Source organism: Agelaius phoeniceus, chromosome 16 (assembly GCF_051311805.1).
Source record: "Agelaius phoeniceus isolate bAgePho1 chromosome 16, bAgePho1.hap1, whole genome shotgun sequence".
NCBI lineage: Eukaryota > Metazoa > Chordata > Aves > Passeriformes > Icteridae > Agelaius > Agelaius phoeniceus.
Genome location: NC_135280.1, coordinates 192,334 through 211,482, shown reverse-complemented (window position 1 = coordinate 211,482; position 19,149 = coordinate 192,334). Strand labels below are relative to the sequence as shown.

The 19,149-nt window shown below is 44.1% G+C and overlaps 3 protein-coding genes across 8 annotated transcripts in view; 1 reads left to right on the top strand and 2 right to left on the bottom strand.

The window, feature by feature from the left end:
* LOC143695328 (uncharacterized) overlaps positions 1-1,564 on the bottom strand; it is a 117,617-nt gene extending 116,053 nt beyond the window's left edge. For all 6 annotated transcript variants that reach the window (XR_013184428.1, XR_013184424.1, XR_013184425.1 and 3 more), the window contains exon 1: positions 1,153-1,564. Coding sequence is in view for 1 of the 6 variants with exons in the window: in XM_077186653.1 (XP_077042768.1) it covers positions 1,153-1,259 (107 nt within the window). In the remaining 5 variants the exon portion in view is untranslated. The remainder of the gene's footprint in view (positions 1-1,152) is intronic.
* KDM8 (lysine demethylase 8) lies at positions 1,520-9,963 on the top strand. Its single transcript, XM_077186652.1, has 7 exons — positions 1,520-2,054; positions 2,131-2,297; positions 3,494-3,626; positions 4,508-4,549; positions 5,300-5,449; positions 8,903-8,995; positions 9,088-9,963. Exons 1-7 carry the CDS (start codon positions 1,566-1,568, stop codon positions 9,250-9,252), a joined length of 1,239 nt encoding a protein of 412 aa, XP_077042767.1. The 5' UTR covers positions 1,520-1,565; the 3' UTR covers positions 9,253-9,963.
* A 917-nt stretch (positions 9,964-10,880) lies between these two features.
* NSMCE1 (NSE1 component of SMC5/6 complex) lies at positions 10,881-18,983 on the bottom strand. Its single transcript, XM_054643683.2, is given in 9 exon segments — positions 10,881-11,075; positions 11,078-11,097; positions 11,551-11,671; positions 12,538-12,654; positions 13,628-13,774; positions 14,517-14,594; positions 15,418-15,539; positions 17,734-17,908; positions 18,902-18,983. Coding segments are annotated over 8 exon segments (759 nt in total). The 5' UTR covers positions 17,852-17,908; positions 18,902-18,983; the 3' UTR covers positions 10,881-11,039.
* Between the last annotated feature and the right edge of the window lie 166 nt (positions 18,984-19,149).

Here is a 19,149-nt window from a genome sequence, read left to right as displayed (position 1 = left end):
CCTCCTTGAACACTCAAAAACTAAAATCACCTGAAGTGAAACGGACAAAGCTCATCCTGGCCTCAATGCCGTACTGCTTTGCTGGAGATTACTTGTTCGGACCTTGGTGTTGTATGAAATTCCAGAAAGGAAATCCTAATCTTCAAAGTGAAACTCATGAAAATATTACTCATATTTAAACTACAAAAACTATTATTTAATGAGAATTGTATTAACCAACCTAAATGCAAATAGAAGTTAATGTAAATAGTTATAAAAAGTGGACAGTCCACAAACACAAGACTAACAACAGTTGCTATCAACCTAAATTACAAATAATGAACAAAGGGTCTAACAAGAAAACCTCCTTGACACTTAAATACTTTCTTCTACAGCAGCATATATTAACATTTAGCAGTTAAGGAGAAAATAGTGAATGAAGGTGCTAAAATCACACTTTCACAGAAGGAATTTAAGGTGCTAAGAGAAAGGCAGTCAGAAGACAGGCAATAGACAGGCCAGCATGATAAGCAATGCACAACTTTGAAGTGTGAGAAGTGTGAATGCAGAAGTGATCATTTCGAGGAGACACCTGGGGGGCAGGGGAGAGCCACCACCACCAGCAACAGAAGGATTCACATCAATTTTTTTTTCCTTTTTGGAAAGCACTAGTCACTGAGCATGGAACAAAGAAGAGTGTCTGAGTACAGAAAATGATGATTTTAACTTTTTCTGTAAATTAGGATTTGTCTCAAATCTGAAGACTTCAACCTTAACTAGGAGCTAAAAAATCCTCATTTCTTCTTATGGTGGTTTGGTTTGGTTCACCCTGTTAAAACATTCCTCAGTTGCTGAATTTTAAGTAAAATATTATTTTGCCTTTGCAGTCAAGTATTAAGTCCTGAGAACTTAATATTTAGTATTAAGTTGAGGGCACATTATCAAAGCAAATTTGGGCTCAGTGATGCCGTGCCCAGCGCGTTAAAAAGAAGACTTTCGTGCATATCCCATGCAGAAAGCACGTCCTATGTGCAGCTGAGCCAGCGGGAGGACACGGGCTCAGAGCCGCGCTGGGCTCCGCTCGAGCTCCTCGAGGGGGCCGGGCAGAGACGTTTCTTTGCAGCACAAAAGGTCAGCTGGGAAGAGCGCATCTCCCTTTCCCCCAGCACTCACCGCCTGCGCTCCGCTGTCCCGCGACCGGGACTGAGAGGCTTCCACAGCGCAGGCAGCCCCTCCTCACGCCGGCCCTCGTTGAACGGCCGGGGTAGAGACCGTGACATTCACCGCGTCTATGGGCTCCCCTTTACTGCGAAAGCAGTGCCGATGACAGTCACGCAATTCCAGCTGACTCGCTGGTCAAGTGCACAGGTAAAGAACGAGGAGACCGAGCTTCGCCGGTACGACAGAAGCTCCGATCCCGGCGCGGTCAGCCCGACTGGCCTCCGGGTGCCGCCTCAGCCTCGTCAGGCACCGCCTCAGCCTCGTCAGGCACCGCCTCAGCCCCGGGCCCCGCCTCAGCCCCAGCCCCGGCCCGGTCCGGCCCGGCCCGACAGCGCCGCCTCGCGGACGTCGGCGCAGGCGCGGCCATGGCGGCGACCGGCAGCGCGGAGGGCGCGAGCGGCAGCCCCGCGCTGTGGGCCGAGGTGTGGGCGCTGCTGCCCCGCGCCGAGGAGGGGCTGACCTTGGCGCTGAGCGGCGAGGTGGAGGACTGCGTCCTGCCGCTGCTGCGGCGGGCCCGCGCGCTGCTCTACGGCGCGGCGGGCCGGCCCGGGGCGGCAACGGCAGCGGCGCTGGAGCGCCTCAGCGACGTCCTGCGCGACTACTCCTGGGAGAAGCTGAACGCGGGGCCATGGAGGGAGGTCGGCAAGGGCTGGCGCCAGGTCTACGCCTACGGCTGCCTCTTCGGGGCGCTGGCCGAGGTGGCCGCGGGCCGCCCGCTCGCGCGCGCCGTGCGGCTCTGCGACCTGGGGCTGCTCATGGGCGCCTCCGTCCTGGACAACGTCCTGGCGCGCCTGGTGCGCGCGCTGCAGCCGCACCTGCCCCGCGCGGCGCCGCGCCACGGAGCCCGCGCCCAGGTAGCGCCCGCGCCCCCCTCGCCCCCTCGCGGCCCGGCCTCCCTTGCCGGCTGCTGACCGGGAACGTCCGTTCCAGAGCGTCCGGCCGGAGCCGCCGCCGCCCTCCGCCGTGCAGCCGGAGGAGGCGATTCCGCACCTTCGCTGTCCTTCGCTGGAGCACTTCAGAGACAACTACCTCGTTCCCCAGCGGCCCGTGGTCCTGGAGGGCGTCATGGATCACTGGCCGTGTATGAAGAAGTGGAGGTGAGAAGTAAGTTCCTTCCCTGTCCAAGTGAAGGCACGATCGTTCCTTGTGTTGGATGTCTTGATGCTCGATAGAGCCGCAGGCCTTCCCAGGCAATGGATACCGCGGGCAGTGCATTTTGCTAGCAGCACTGTCCTACTGCTCTGTGGAAGTTGCTTCATAGATGAGAGAAGCTCTTGATAGCATTCAAGGCAGATGCTGGGCTGTTTCGGGGCCAAAGGTGACTCTTTGGCCAGCCTCCGGCTCTTCATGGGTGGAGGCCACCCTCTGCCCAGCCTTCAGCCGTCCCAGGAGCCCAATGGCAACACCTGGGATCTCATGAGAAGTGCACATTGCGAAGTGCCAGTGAGCTGTTCACAGCTCAGTGGATCTGTGTCAAGCACACATATCAATGGTTTTTACCTCTTGGAGCTTGCCAATAATTACTGCAATGGAAAGTGAATTTCAGAGCCAAGAGTAAGCATGGTTGACTTTTTCATTCTTAAGTCCAAGCACTGATGTTTGTTCAGTGTTGTGTTTGAGTGTTGGGTTTCAGACACCACTGTGCAGGACTGAGTAACAGCATTGTTCTGCCTGGTTACTGCACGCAATGGTGCCCACATTTCCAATACTGACCATCAAGTATTTGTGAGGTGAAGGTCATGATTCCCCAGAAAAGGGAAAAAATCACTCGCAAGATTAGCTTCTCAGTTTAATTAGTACTGTTGTCCATGGAGAGATGTATTTCACCCATCAAACTAATCCCTCTGGCTACAATTGGAATGGGTATTATTGGCACCTGTATAGACACTGACAGAGAGTTGATCTAATATTACTGAGTAAAAGATACAACATGTTATCAAATGTGGCAGCAGGCAGCAAAAAGATTGGCCATCCATGAAAGCCATCCCTTGCCAAGAGACAGTAACAGCTTAAATCTTCTTAGTTTGGAATGAAACAACTGAGGCAAACAGGCTTTTAAACCAAAACAAAACAGACAGTTGTGGAGTCATGTACACATAAACCTGCCTGCTGATTTCCTTGTTGCTTGCATTCTTTTATTCTGCCTTTTTCTTCTGGTTGGTTTGGTTTAGACAGGAGAAAAGCAGGGTAGTAGAATTTTATTACCCAACAAGATTGATTTGGATTGATTGCCTTACATTCAAAATTAGTAAGAGCAGTAGAATAGAAGGTAATGGAACTTTCTTTATTTCAGCGTGGACTACTTCTGTCAAGTCGCAGGCTGCCGCACAGTCCCTGTGGAGTTGGGTGCTCGGTATACAGACGAGGAATGGTCTCAGCAGCTCATGACTGTCAGTGACTTCATCAGCCAGTATATCATGGATGAGGTCTGTTACACTTGTGTGTTTAATCTCCAAGCACAGCAGCATGGTACTGGTACAGACAACAGTTCTGTTTACAACAAACCTACTCAGAGGTGGTATCAAGGGAGGGGGTGTGCTGTAAGCACAGCTCTGAATGAAAAGGTTTGACATATTTTTAAGACCTGAAGCTAGGAATAATTATTGCAACAATAGGTTTGATTTTTACCTATAATCAAATGTACAGTAGCTGGAATTTGATTAATAGATACACACATACATACGCAGCAAAAACCTGACTGCTGGAATCTAAGAATAAGGGATCCTCAGCCAGCAGTGTTGTTCTTCTGTCTCATTAAACTCCTTAGTGAGATTTAGGATCAGATCCAAATTTACAAGCCATGAGGCAGAAAAATACAAAGTTGATTAGCATCTGGAATGTCCTTTTGCTTTCAGAGATGAGGATCCCAAGCCCCCATTTCTGTTTCCTGGCCCTCTGGCAGGAAGGACTATGTGCCTTAGTAAATTGGTCTGTGGTGCACCCTGGAATAGAGTTTGGAAGTAGTTCCAGGGCGTGAAGGAGAACTGGTCTGTGTGCCAGCAGGGTCTGGCTAGAAAGATGCAGTGCATTGTCAGCTGTCAAGACTCCATAGGAAATCCCAGCTTCCTTCAGTAACTCAAGCTGGATAATTTATTCATTGTGGAGACACACCTACACTCTCACTATTTCAATAGAGCTGTAAGTTGCTATTTCTGAAGACACCTTATACTGTTGAAATAGTTATATATAGTACTCTGAACAGGACACTGGAATTTACTATAAGTAAATTCTATTCACCTGTAAGTAAATTAACTCACAGTCTTACCTGTATGTTACTGTGTTTTTTCTTTCTCTGCTGTTATTTCAGAACAATGTGGGATACCTTGCCCAGCACCAGCTTTTTGATCAGGTAAAACTGAGTGAATGTTTTTATCTTCCTGCAGTCATGTCTTCCTTTTGTTGCAGCACAAGTTGTATCTCAAGATGTTGACTGTACTAGATTGAAGGGCATATGGAGAATTCACAGTAATTTTTAAGTTTCTGTTTCTATGATTTGAAGGATCAGAGGGAGAAGTTTGTTCCATTTGGCTACAAGATAAGGAAACAAATGCTGTTTGGGATGAAGACATTCAATCCTAGTGCTGTTTCAGTACAATGTAGCATATACTTAGGGGGATATCACCAGGAAAGCCCCTTTCATAAGTCAGGGAAGAGATTTGGACAGGAAAGTTTTCAACATTAATATGTTTACCATAATCTGAAATGTCATTCCAGTTTACCAGAGCTTATGTTGGTGGGAGACATAAAAATGGAAGCAAGCATAGTATAGAAGTGATAGCTGCTCCTTTTCCACAAGGAACAAATGTACTTATTCTTGTGGGTGTCTCTGATTTCTGCAAAAGCAAAGGGTCTCTTGAAGAATGAGGAAACCCCTTTCTTTCTCCTGCTTCTCCTTCCAACAGAGTCTGCTCACTAGAACAGAAAGTTTGAGAACATTTCCTGCAGATTCCTAGCAGGTCAGCTACTTTTCTCCTACCCTTGCTGGACCAGCCAGTCATTTGTTTTCTTTGCATCCAGCCTGGCTCATCTGTTTGATGAATTACGTATTTTGGCAAGTCAGCACATACCCTTTTTAATGTTTCTTTCTTTGTGGAAATAGATCCCAGAACTGAAAGAAGATATCAGTATCCCTGACTACTGCTGCCTGGGGGAAGGGGAAGAAGATGACATCACCATTAATGCCTGGTTTGGTCCGGGAGGCACAATCTCACCTCTTCATCAGGATCCCCAGCAAAATTTTTTAGCCCAGGTATGTACTCTAGTTATTCTGCACATGCCATTAGTGCAATACTTAGAGAAAATGTTTATGGTATGTGTTAGAGACAAGGGGAGCAGACAACTTGAACAATGGAAGGTTAGAGAACATGCAGATACTATTTTGCTACTTTATTGCATTTGTCACTACTGCAATTTACTACTGAATGTAATCTTACAGACCACAAGTGTTGCTCATTGAGAGACCATTATTTACCCTTGTTTTACAGATGATAGATAGAAATCACAAGAAGCAACTTTTCCAAGGTCACATGGATTTTGTAACAGAGTTGGGAAGAATCTGGATCCTGTCATGTTGTACTTAGGAGTTTATTTTTCTGATGGTGTGGTTCGAGCCCAGCCAATCCCCAAGCCTCATGCAGCTGCTTTCTCATTCCCCAACCAGCAGGATGAGGGAGAGAATGGGGAGAGTAAAAGCTAGAAAACTTGTGGATTGAGGTTTAATAAGCAAAAACTGTGCATGTAGGCAAAGCAAAACAAAGAATTACTTGACTGCTTCTCATAGGCAGGCAGGTGTTCAGTCATTCCCAGGAGAGCAGAGCCCATCACGCTTAACAATTACAAACACTGTCACTCCAAACATCCCCCCTTTCTTTTTCTTCTTCTTCTCCCATATACTAAGCATGATGTCAAATAGTCTGGAATACCTTTGGTCAGTCAGTTTGGGTCACCTGTCCTGGTTGTGTCTCCTCCCAGTCTCCCAGGAACCTCCAACTTCCTTGCCAACATGGCAGTATGATAGACAGAAAAGGCTTCATGTCTGTGTAAACCCTGCTCAGCAATAGCAAAAACATTTCTATATTACCAACCCTGTGTTCAGTACAAATCCAAAACATAGTCCTATACCAGCCACTGGGAAGAAAAGTAGTTCTACCCCAGCCAAAGCCAGCACATTTGGAAAGCAAGGTTTTGAGGTGGACTTAGATGCATACTTTAGTCTGTTTCAGGTTACCCCGTAAAATATTAATGCATGCAGTGAGATAGGAATTAAAACTTGTACTTTGACATAATTTCTGTTGAGTTTCTCTTGGTAGGCTTTTTGATGATGACTTCTAGTGCAGAATAACCTGATAAAATATTGGGGTCTTTTGTGGTAAGCACTGAACAGGTCAAAGGGATGTCTTCTGGATCCAAGCAGTTGATTACTGTGAATCTTTGAACACTGAGAGGTGTTTTGTTTACTGAAGGAGATTGCTGTCCCATCAGACTTAAAAAAATCCAGGCTTACACTTGTCACCATCGTATTTTCTGAAAAATCCATTTGCCAGGATTTCTTCTCCTAGGAAACTGAGAAGCCATAGAGAAAAATGAAAACAATAATTATCTGAGTCACTTCTCCTGTGTTTTGCTGCTTTGGAATGTGGTTTGGAGATTGTTTATCCAACATGTGAATTGTTTTGACTTAATGACCAATCACAGTCCAGCTGTGTCAGGACTCTGGCAAGGGTCACAAGTTTTTAATTAGTACCTTATTAAGCCTTCTGTAAGTATCCTTTCTCTATTCTTTAATATAGTTTAGTATTCTTTAGTATAGCATTCTTTAATATAATAGAGTAACATAATAAATTAGCCTTCTAAGAACATGGAGTCAGATTCTCAATTCCTCCTTTGTCCTGGGGACCCAGGAAATACCACACACACTTTCACACTTTTCTAGCAGGATTGTGACGTACTTTCCACTGATGGTTATTTATGGGTTGAGCCTTAGTTTCTCTGTCCCAGTTGCATCTTGCTAACATATGTTTTCACTTGAAACTGAGGCTTAATTCAGGCCTTCCTAGAATGGTTTTTTACAACTGCTGTGCAACTTTTTATGGATTGTATTTCTTTTGCATGCTACCTGCTCAGCACACTCATACAGCTGTATTCTGAAGGTGAAGTACTGTAATATTCATGCTATGTAAAGCTTGAGGGGAATTTTTCTTGGTGGAAGAAAAATTTATAGGAGCTGTTGGACTGGGAAAAGATACTTCCCTTACAAACCTCAGAACTTGTTTTCTTCTGCCTGAAAAAAATAGGAGATTATCTGCCAGTGCTGTGAAAGAGTCTTTATAATCTGGCAGCTTTCAATTAAAATTGCCCTGTGTTGTGATGCCATTTAAACTGTGGCTGTGGAGTACAGGAAGGCACAAGTACAAGTAACAAAATAAAATTATCCTGGCTGGTACTGAGATCATAGTTTCTCCATTAATGAGAAAAGCAGTCTCTGGAGATGCAGGCTATTGCCCATTAACTGGTGCCTGCCATCTTATAATATACAAGGTCTTAATCCAGTGAGGCAAGTGAAAGAAGGAGGTGTTAACAGCTGATGGCAGTCCCAAAAAACTTTCAAGTATCCAGAGAATATGCTGTTGGAGCAATAACTATAATTTTTGTCACTGCCGTATGTCACCAAAAATACCCTGTAATACTTAGTTCTTTAGCGAGCTAATTAATATCCTTGATCTCTTTGGGGTATGGAATACATCCTAAAAACACATGGACAGCCAGAGTTATATAGATCAAGTAGTTTAATCAGTGATAGTGAAGAGGAGGACAGGGCAGGAGTACTTGGTACTTGTCCAGTCTGTAGAATACCTTTACGTGATGTCCTTGAAAGCAACAAACTCTAAATAGCCAGTATGACAGCTTTGGTGTTGGTAGGACATCAGGAAATCCTGTTCTATTATGTGGGAACAATGTTAAGATAGAGGAAAAGCGGGTTGGTTAGGAATGGTTGGGTAGCCACTCAAGGCTGCTGGGATTAGTCAGAGTACTCACAATAGTACCTTGTACCTGATCATGCCTAGCTCTTGCGGTGGTCTGGAATGCTGGCACCAGCACTATGAATCTTCACCCTAAACCTTCTCTTCCACTGGTATCAGTGGAGGACTCAGCTTTGACGTGTTCATGCTGCCATATCTTGACACCAAAATGTTGCAGTTCATGTAGCATTCAGGGAAGCCAGGCCACTTGCCTTACAAATTCCCATCTCATTTCAGCACTCCAATGAAAGAACTGGTTTAATGATGAGACAGAAATGAGTTTGAGGGGTATATGGAAGGTTAGTAGTCACTGTGCAAGTACCTCTGCCTATTGATGTGAATTGCAATGAAGGTTCAGCCTCCTACTCTCAGTTCTTACTTCTAGCTGTGTAGAGCCCAAATAATGATATATAAATTGGACTCCTTGAACTTTGAATTGAAAGCAATCTGGTTAATGCATTTCCTTCCCAATGGTATTTCAAATTCTTATCTGCTCCAAGGGAAGAGGTACTTGAATTCCAATAGCCTGATTTAACTTTTTATTATAGCGGTGTCTATTACTAACAATAATTATATTCCTTGTAATCAGGTATATTTTACTGTTAACTGCCTGCTATGGCCCACAGCTTCCAGTAACGTGCCAGTTAATGACCAATGGAAAACATTTATTTTATTACATACAGGTATTTGGAAGAAAGTATATCCGTCTCTATTCACCACAAGATTCAGAAAACCTGTACCCCCATGAAAGCCAAATTCTTCACAACACTAGTCAGGTAAATAGCTGCTTGAAATTTTAGTATCAGTAATGTTATCAAATCATATTTGAGTAAAGACATTCTTCTGATGATTGTTTGGTTTTTTATAGGTTGATGTGGAAGATCCAGACTTGGTCAAGTTTCCAAATTTCACAAAGGCTGCATTTCAGTCCTGCATTCTGATGCCTGGACAGATTCTGTTTATTCCAGTTAAATATTGGCACTATGTGCGATCACTTGAACTCAGCTTCTCTGTTAGTTTCTGGTGGTCATAGTTCTGACATGTAGCCAGCAGCACTGAAATTAAATTAAAAATCAGGCAATTAGCGTCTCTCTCTCAGGAGAGGTTAGAGATGGAGCAAAACCAAAAACCAACAAACTCTTGCTAAAGCACAGAGAAGTAGTCACAATGGGTAAGTGGAAAGATGATGCTGTAGTTACTTCATTTTTGTAGATGTTTCTAATAACTCCTAAAGAGCATATTGTTAAGTCATTGTCCTGTGTATGCATCCATCAGAAACAGCCTCTGTACAGGCACTGCCAGAGCTCTGCCTGAGCCTCTGTCTGAATAACCAGGTCAGGGTTATCTTCTACTTGGATTTAGTAACACTAAACCCTGGAGTTAGCTAGAGAGATGGTGCTACCTGAAGGTTCAATCCATTAAAAAATTAACACCAAGCAAGGTAGTAGTCACTTGCATGGAAAAAATTATTAATGGCCTGGTTCTGGCCAGGATAGGGTTCATTTTTGCAGTAGCCAGGAGGGGCATGGCCCAGACCCAGAGGTTATTTTGTACCACCTCAGCCTGCCACTGCTGCAGGCCAGGGGCAGGAAGGGGCTCCTTGGTCTTTTAGTGATTGAATCTGTGTGAATCTTTTTGTGTGAATCTTTTGTCTCTCTTGTACACTGTTATTGATATTGTTGCTATTACTGCTCATTTTCTTATTCCATTGCTGTTTCCAGTAAATTGTTCTTATTGCAAATCATTATCTTTTGGACCTCCCAATTCTCCTCTCCATGAGGGGAGAGGTAGGGGGAGGAGGGAATGAGCAAGCATCTTGTGGTTTGGAGCGTTTTGGTGGAAACACTAATTTGGGGAGTACTATTTCTAAACCACAACATCATGTTAAAGCCTAGAACATAACTGAAGTTAATCCATAGTTTAATTGCAGTTAGATAACCTGAGGTTTAATTATACTTTGATTAACCATCATATGAACTGCTGCCACAGCCCTTCTGCTGTGTCACACATCTCCACCAGGGACAAGAATGCTGCCATTTTAGTCAGGTGTCTGTCTGGCAATAGCCAGCCCTTGGCTCCTTTCCAAGTCACTCTTAAAGGAAAAAGCATCCTTACTTAAAACTGGAGACAAGTGCCAAGACAAAAAACCTGAAGAATCTCAGAATGGTAATGTTTTCAGGAGTTTACAGACATAAGCTAACATTGCCCCACATCCTGTCATACTGCTTCCCCATCCTTCTGTGGCAATTTTACCTTCTTACAGAGCACAGCTGCTCATTACATGGCCTTACATCAAGACAAATTCTTCTGCATCTAAAGAAGGGACCAAACACAACCACAGTGCCAACTAGAAGTGCTCCAACTCCAGCCCTAGGTCAGAGACTGAGCCAGCTGCCTTGCACACACTGCACTGATTTTTCACCTGCTTGACATGCTACAACAGGTGTCATTTCCGTTGTGCAACTGAATTTGTACTGTTCCTGTACAAACAGGGAGCACTTGCTGAGAAAGGCTTCTTTCAAGAGTTCAGCTGCATATATCAGATTGCTGGACTGACTAAAACATTTGCATCTTTCATCCCCAAACATGCACCGAGAGTCACAACCTAAGAATATGGAGAATTACAGACACAAAACAGCCTCCAAGAAAGCTGTACAAGCATTACTGTGAACAGGAACATCAATTATATTTTTATTTGAAGATTCTTAGAACTTTAGAAAACGAGTACACTGAGCACTGTTACTAACAAATACAATACAGTCTGGCTGTTCTGCCAGAGTGGCGGCAAACAGATGTCACTGACATCAAGTTTAACTGGCATCATCTAGGGCCAAGAGTGGAGCTCTGTGGTAAGTCTGGGAGCCCATCCGATTCACACCTGTAAAGAAAACTAAAGGAAGGTTAATAGACTTCACACCAAAAAAAAAGATAATATTGTAAAATCACCTTTGTGATTCCTCTGTTGCTGTTCACAATGTCAAATTTCCCTGGAAACATGGAGTAATTCCAAAAAGATTCTTAGAAGCTCAGTATTTCCAGAAGTTTTAATGTCATGGGTTGTGTATGCCTCTATTCCTTCCCCACTCCCCCCTACCTCCTAAAGACAGATATAAAAAAATATGCACAGGGTCTGCTAATGCCCCTGTGGCACTCTCTGGGCACTGTGGGGGCTCAATGCTGCCTGTGTGTGGTTTAGTGTCTGAAACGTACCACTGAAGCCAGAAATACCTGATACTCACAGTTATAAATAATACAGGCAGTGCCACTGAACATCACAGCCCATTTCCTAGTATTATTACATTCAACTTTTCAAAAATACATTGCTTAGTACCTGGGGTGTCATAAGACCAGAATTCATTACACTTGGGACAGCGGGGTTCAGTTTGGCCTCTGAAGTACTTTCTGACACAACGTAAGTGCATTCCAATTCCACAGGATTCACATACTTGGCTCTGAAATCAGGAGTGTTGATTCATAAAATCATTCTAAACTGTCCTTCAATTTAAGAGAAAGTTGTTACAAAGAGCAGCAGATATGCAACGCTTTGTTCCAAAGAATGGGTCCCACAATATGGGTGGTGGACACACTCAACAGTCAAAGCTGGTAACTGGTAAAAGGAGGTCTTTTTCTGTAAAAGAGGAAATACTTTTTCCCTATATGGACAAAATTTAGCTTGAAAGATGACAATTTCAGTGCAATAAAGGAGACTAATTGGGATGGAAAAAGTAACATGGAAGCATGTTAGTTGGGCAGATCACAAGATGCAGGCTCAGAGAGCAAGAAAATGTAGCAGTTTTGGAATATGAATCCAGGCTGTAACTACTTAAGCAAGATGGAATGGGTAACATCCCAGCTATCAAAACACAGTGCTTTAGCATGCTCTACATAGCACACGTGTTCCTTCTGAAGTCCAAACACAAAGAATTGCTGAATTAAAATCCCAGAACCAAGAATGAATGTGTGACATGATGACATCTATTGGCAAGGCCCAAAGAGGACACTGCTAACACCTCACTGCTAAACCTCTTTCAGCACCAGGAGCTCATCTCTAACATGCTGGTTTAGAAAGCTAGACAGGAAAACCATGTTCCTCATTGTGGGAGCGCACTTTTCCAGTTTATACTTGGAGACACTGCTCCAAGACAATTATATTTCTAAAGACAGGAAGAAAATGCCTAAAATGGAAAAAAAAAATTTTTTACAAAATGCATGAGCACCATGACCAGATTAAAAGACCGAGATTATACCCAAGGGGAAGCATCACAAACCTCAGCTATGACCATGCAAGTCCATTGGCTGAGGTGATAAAACATGTTACCTGGATGGCGAGGCTGTGACAGATGTTACATTTCCTTGCCACATCCTGGTAGTTGCTGAGAATGTACTGTTCCATCTCAATTATGCAACGAGTATGCAGAGTATATTCTCCATTTTTCTAAGGAAACAAGTGTTGAGATTAGGAATTTCTTTTCATTCCTTTTATCTTTTTTCACTTTGCTAACCATCTGTTAACAAGCCACTTCTTTCTACCATCATGAAACCAACATGCTGTACAATGCAATGCCAGAACCACTTTTGAAATAGCAGAACTCCTTTGTTTAGAGGAGCAGAATAAAAATCCCACACCTTTAACAGAGATCTAGTCCTTGGAAAGCATAGATGAGTGAGCATGCACTCCTTAACAGAGGCATGCTGTTTTGGGATCCTCCCAAAAAGAATGTTAGAGGAAATTCTTCCAGCTTTCAACAAAATCTAGGCATTTCCTGCTTGATGTATCTTTGGAAACATCTGCCAAATCAACTTAACTTGTAAATAACTGTGTGGCAGCAGGTTGAGGATCTATGATGCAATGACTCCAGCGGAAAAGGGATTAAGGTCTCACTTAGCAAGCAGTTGCAGTATCCACATGGTCAGTCCACCATGGTCCACATGGTGAGTTAATCTCCACTGCTTCCTCATAGAATAAAACAGATGTAACTATGTCCACAGTGGCCCATGCATTTCTGGTACAGGAGTTTTCAACATGTCTGGCCTTACTCCTTTTCAGGAAATTCTAAATGCAACTAACAGCACTGATCACTCTGAAGAGCTTTCCCCAGCTCTTGTTCTAGGTTGAAGGATGCTGTGCTGTTGTGTCTATGCATCACTGGGCAGGACTGGACACACAAACCCACCTGGCACCAGTACAAGAAACTGAAACCACATGGTCCTGTACAGACCTACCCAAGGACTTTTTCCATTTAAGTCCACTTCCTTTTCTGCAAAAATCACTGGAGCAGCAATAAGCATGGGTGCCATAAGACCATTTTTGCTGTCATTCATTCAAGAGGAGCTCCAGTCTCAACTACCACATCCATAAGAACATTGTAGCTGGACCCATTGAACTAAGAACACCTGAATGCAGTTACCTCAGAGAGCCACTTATCCTCCACAAAAACTTTCAGCACTTGTTCTGCTTCCTTTTTCTTCATTTTTTTTGTCTTAAGTTGGTCAGCCAAATTTAAAATATCTGTAGATGAGGCAAAGCCATTTTCTGATAAAATTATTAGGTCCATCTACAGGAAGAAACATTACCAAGTATTAGAAACACAACAGTTAGGCAGACACACCTTACGGTAATGTGCTGATATGCATTTTTTTTGCATCCATGTATGTGAGAAATACTACAGTATATGACTTGAACCAGAATTGTAAAACAAAGGCCAAAAGCTGAAACAATCATTGTCCCCTTAGCAGTTTTAATCTTTGCCAAGAAAACGTTTCCACAAATAGAAGTATATGTGCTGCCTAAATGAAGCTGCATTCAGGGACCCCTGGCCACACTCCGTGGTGACAGATCCATTTCTTTTTATCTGCTCTTTGTCAAAGATCTTTTGAGGAAAAACCTCAATAACCATAGACAAATGCTTAAATGCAAATAAGCAAATTCATTTTGTATGTTAAGGCATTAAAAACTACTTTATATTACTAAACTACTGAAGCCAGTGAAAAACTCAGCAGTCATGACTGAAAATCCTGAAGAAAGTTGCCTGTGTAACTAAAAGCAGGCATGTCTTGTCACTAACCCAGGGAGCCATTCCCTGGTGCTGATTTTGCCTTACCCATAACTGACTTACAACAACAAATCATTACTTGCACATATCTTCATCCCTGCCCACTCCACCGATTTGATCTCAGATAAACTTAGGTAAAATGGCAACTACTTCTTCAACCACATCTCCATTTCCATTTTCATTCATTTTAAGATGAGAACTTCACAAATAATATGATTTACTAAGTGATAATTGACATACTTACTGTTTTTCTGAACAATTCCAATTCAATTTCTGTATAGTCAGATGCCATTTTAGTTACTTCAGTTTCCGCCAAATTCACCTACAAAAAAAATAAACTGACAAAGTGCCAATGTAGTTTCATACCAGAAACTGTCAAAAAACCCCTGAGGTTAAGAATACATCATCTTACAATTACCATAAATGTTAGTTCTTTGAGGAGCATTTGATGGTATTCAAGTTCTTTCTTTACAACCCCTCATCTTCCAGCCACAAATTCTCCACAGCTTCCTCTGCCCAGGCAAAGCCATTCCACAACACAAGCTCCCAGAACTGACACAGAGTGCAGCAGCAGAGCTGACACATCACAGTTGCTAGACTGGTCTGGGGCTAGACAGCAGCAGGAACTATGTTATCAGTCACCTTTTTTTCACTGAAAGCTGAAAACCAGTTGCCCATGTTTTCTACTCTTATTGAACATGCTACTACTATTAATTAGTAGCTCAACTTAACTGGAAAAAGGAAAGGTTAAAGGCAGCAGCTAATGTTAGGATACGTTCTGTATGGTCCTCTGAAATTACTAGACAACCTTCTCTGACATGCACATTGCAGATCATCTGGGGAAACAACTTTTAGGCTACTTCTCAGCAATCCTTTTGCGCTAGGTTGATTTTTGAGTGGGAGAAAAAGAAAATTGATGTTGGACTGCTCTCTGTGTTTTCTAGTTTAAAAATCTGTCTCAGGAAAGAAAGTCTCCTGTGGAAATCTCACTTCAGCACTGAAGCAATGTTTATACTAAGTAATACCAACAGTCCTGTCATCCTTGCTGCCATGTCCTATTCCCACACATCTAGGCTGTGGCAGTTTATCCTCCCAGCAGCTCCTGCAGCCACTGCCAGCCCCACGCAAACACAGCAGGTACCTACTACAGCATAATGTGCTCTCCCATCGTCTTCCGATATTCCTTTCCGGATCTGCATGAACAAAGGCTGCAGGTGGCTATTAATAATGCTGATGAAATCGTCCAGTTTATCATGTGCATAGTAAACTGAAAATGAATGAGAAAAGTCATACAGAGAAAAGTCAAACAACTACGCATCAGGCCGATCTTTTTATGTGAAACATTTTTTCCCAGGTAAGAGTGCTAAAACTGAGGCAGAATTCAAACATGAATTCAAACTCTTCAATTCAGCAGAGATATCATTTCCTTGTGCTGCTGTTTCGTGCCCTTCAGAGATGCTCAGCTCCTTTAAAATCAGTTGACAGAGTCCAGACAGTCTGCCTTGTTGCAGGGAACCCATAGCACTAATCCAGTAATTACAGTGACCTGAACTAAGCTGAATTGAAAAGATAATATGACTGGGGAAAAAATGTTATGCACAATAGAACAATACAATGACTTGAATTCCTTTATACACAAGGGACTTCTTGTTTCTGTATGCTCTGTTTCACAAATTAATGGCACATAAGTGCTCAAGTTACACAGCAGAAAATGTAAATTCTAGTGTTGTAGAAACACAAGAAATATCTTGAGTCACTTTCTACAAACCAAATACTAGCAGCAGTTGTATCATAGACATAATTAGGATGGACTTTGCAGTCATTCTGTGGAAGAGTATACAATGGTTCTTGCCTGCACAGCACCAGCACAACCCTCACATTCATCCAAAACAAGACTTTGTCAGTGGCAACACCCCTGCTTGCCTTCATCAGGGTATGGTTTAAAAACCAGAGCTAAGTAATGTTACAGTAGGCCCCCGGCCAAGTAATAAGTTACACAGACTCCATACATTTACATAATGCTGATGATTTCTTTCTTAATAAACCTATTGCTTATTTTATACCCTAGTTCTCTACAGGTAGACCTAATTGGTCCTCCAATCCAAACACCATCATCATTGGCTAATTAAGAAACCACCCTTCGTTAAACAAATCTCCATAACACATTCCACATGTTCACAATAACAGGTGCAGCAAGTGAAGATAAGAATTGTTTCTCACTCTTTTCTCTGATCTTCTCACAGCCTTCCCCAGGCATTGTTCTGGGAAAGCTGTCTGTCACTCTCTGTGACCGGAGAGCTGCTGCCGCAAAGTAACAACTCACAATTTTAGATAAATGATTAATGTCTCAATAAAAAAAAATACAACCACTTATCATGAAATTAATCCTGTTCTCAGTCACAGGAGTTCCTCACTCACATAAGAGCATTGGGCCGAGGTCCCGCTCCCAAACTGCACTATCCAGCCCAGTGCCAAACAGCACTCGCAGGACGCTCCTGCCCAGGAGTTCCTGATATGCAGGATTCCTTCCGTCAGCAAAGTCAACAAACAACAAAAACGATAGTAAAGTAAGTACAAAATGAAGTACAGTTTTGCCAGCTGCTCGGCCCTGGTCAGCAGGAAACACTGCACACAGCAGCCACGGAGCTTTAGTGACAGATCCCAGAGAGGGTAAAAGATGAAAGGTAACAATACTCTTTTGTACAACAGCATTAACACTTTAATGCTACATTCTAATGTTAAGTGGCTGCTTGGGTAGATCTTATGTGGGAAAAAAGGGATAAAAATTCTCCATAAAAAATGAACAGGGGTTAGAGAACACCAAAAGTTGCACTTCACAATTTTAGCATCTAAAAAGTAGGTCAAGTTACAGTTCCTGACTCAAGAGACATACAAATAGATTGCTTTGTGGGACTCTGACCTTACATCTATAGCTAAGGAAAACCAGAAGAGTACCTGCAGAGTGAGTAGCATGGTGGCATGACAAGGGACATACCTAAGCCTGGTAGGAGCACAGCTTCCAGGACTTGGAATGGACAATATAGTGCAGGTGAGGTGGGAAGAAAGCACAGCAATTTGCCAAGAAACCTCATTTCATCCTCACAGAAATATTTTTGTAGAGTCACTTCTCCCACAACACCTGGGAGAAATAACTGAAGTGCATTTACTTAAAAGCATTAACTATAGTGAAGTACTTCCAGTGTCAAAATTTTTTTTAAATCATTTATATGTATAACCTATAAACAACAACCTTGATAAAATAAAAAGTACTATATATGAATCTGGCCTGATTAGAAGTTAGTTTACTCATTGCTGTATTATCTTTCAGGAAAGAGAGGGAACACTCATATCATTAGAGTTTTAAAACTTTTTTTAGCTAGTATATGCCCTTCAGAAATCAAATTATTTGCAAACTGCACCAGGAAAAAAACCCAGTTCTTTCATCGCCAAGACAGACACACCTTTATCAGTTTCACAGCAGTGCTGGTGTAATTTTCTGGCCTCTGATCCTTCTGTTATCCCATTAGACATCAGAACCTGCAAGAACCGTCGATGAGCATTGGTCATCTGAGCTGCCATCAGATTGTTTCACCAGGCTTCAAGTGCTGCAGGAGGTTTAAGCTGGAATTAATGCACCTGTTAATGCAAATTAAGAATACAACAGTCCAAGTATACACAAGATTCCAATTAAAGTCTATTACATTGAATGAGGGCAAAAAAGCAGATCCCAAGGCTGTCCTCAGAATGCAGAGGGTGACCAGCTCTGACCTTCTGGAAGGGTGCAAGAGATAAAATCTAACTAGTTTTAACTACAGAAAAGAACAACGTAGGCATTGTGTCGTTGTCACCCAAAATCGGGACTAAAACTCCTTCTTAACACCAATGTAGCATTAAGAAGCAAGCAATACTTTACTGCAGCACTGGATGTGAATGGGGAACAGGGGAATGACTCCTGCTTAACGCGCATAATTGGCTCAAGGTTATACACATAGTATTCGCTTGAGTCTGCACAGTTAGTCTCAGACGGTGCTCTTGGAGGGTCTTTAGGTATCCCTGGTGGTCACTGAGCCTCTCAATTTTCACAGTGATCTTCTCTTTCTCTATCGCTGTAGCTTTCATCGAAGCTGCAGAGCATGTTGCTGACCAAACTGGACTGGGCCGGTTTGGCTTGCTAGGAACTGGAGCTGGAGAGCGCTTCACGCCCCACTAACCGCTACAAAACGCTCCCCTGCGGTATTTGCAAACCTGAAAATAACAGCGTGGGGTGACAAACACAACACCGTCCGTCACTCTATGTTAGACAAAGCTCCTGCTCCACACACAGCCCGATCTGAGCACAGGCGATCAGAGAGGGTGAATTTGGACAGAAAAGAACCCTCTACAGGTTTCAAAAAATGCCTGAATTAATTAAAGGCAGCTCAGGAAATTCCCTGACCACTGCACCAACCGACTGCCCTCTACTGGCTGAGCTCCGGCCTCGCCGCCGGCCAGCCGCAGCCCACGGAGGCAATGCCCCGGAAAACCGCTCGGCCCGCTAGCCCTCGGCCCTACCGGAACCCACCGGGGTTCCCCGGGACTCCCACCGCAGGACCACCCCCGTCAGCCGCCCCCGCACCTGTCCGTGCTCACCAGCTCAGCGACGGCCACGCTCGCCCGCCATCGCCGGCCCCGCCCCGCGCCGGCCCCGCCCCGCGCCGGCCCCGCCCCGCGCCGGCCCCGCCCCGCGCCGGCCCCGCCCCGCGCCGCGCCGGCCCCGCCCCGCGCCGGCCCCGCCCCGCGCCGGCCCCGCCCCGCGCCGGCCCCGCCCCGCGCCGGCCCCGCCCCGCGCCGGCCCCGCCCCGCGCCGGCCCCGCCCCGCGCCGGCCCCGCCCCGCGCC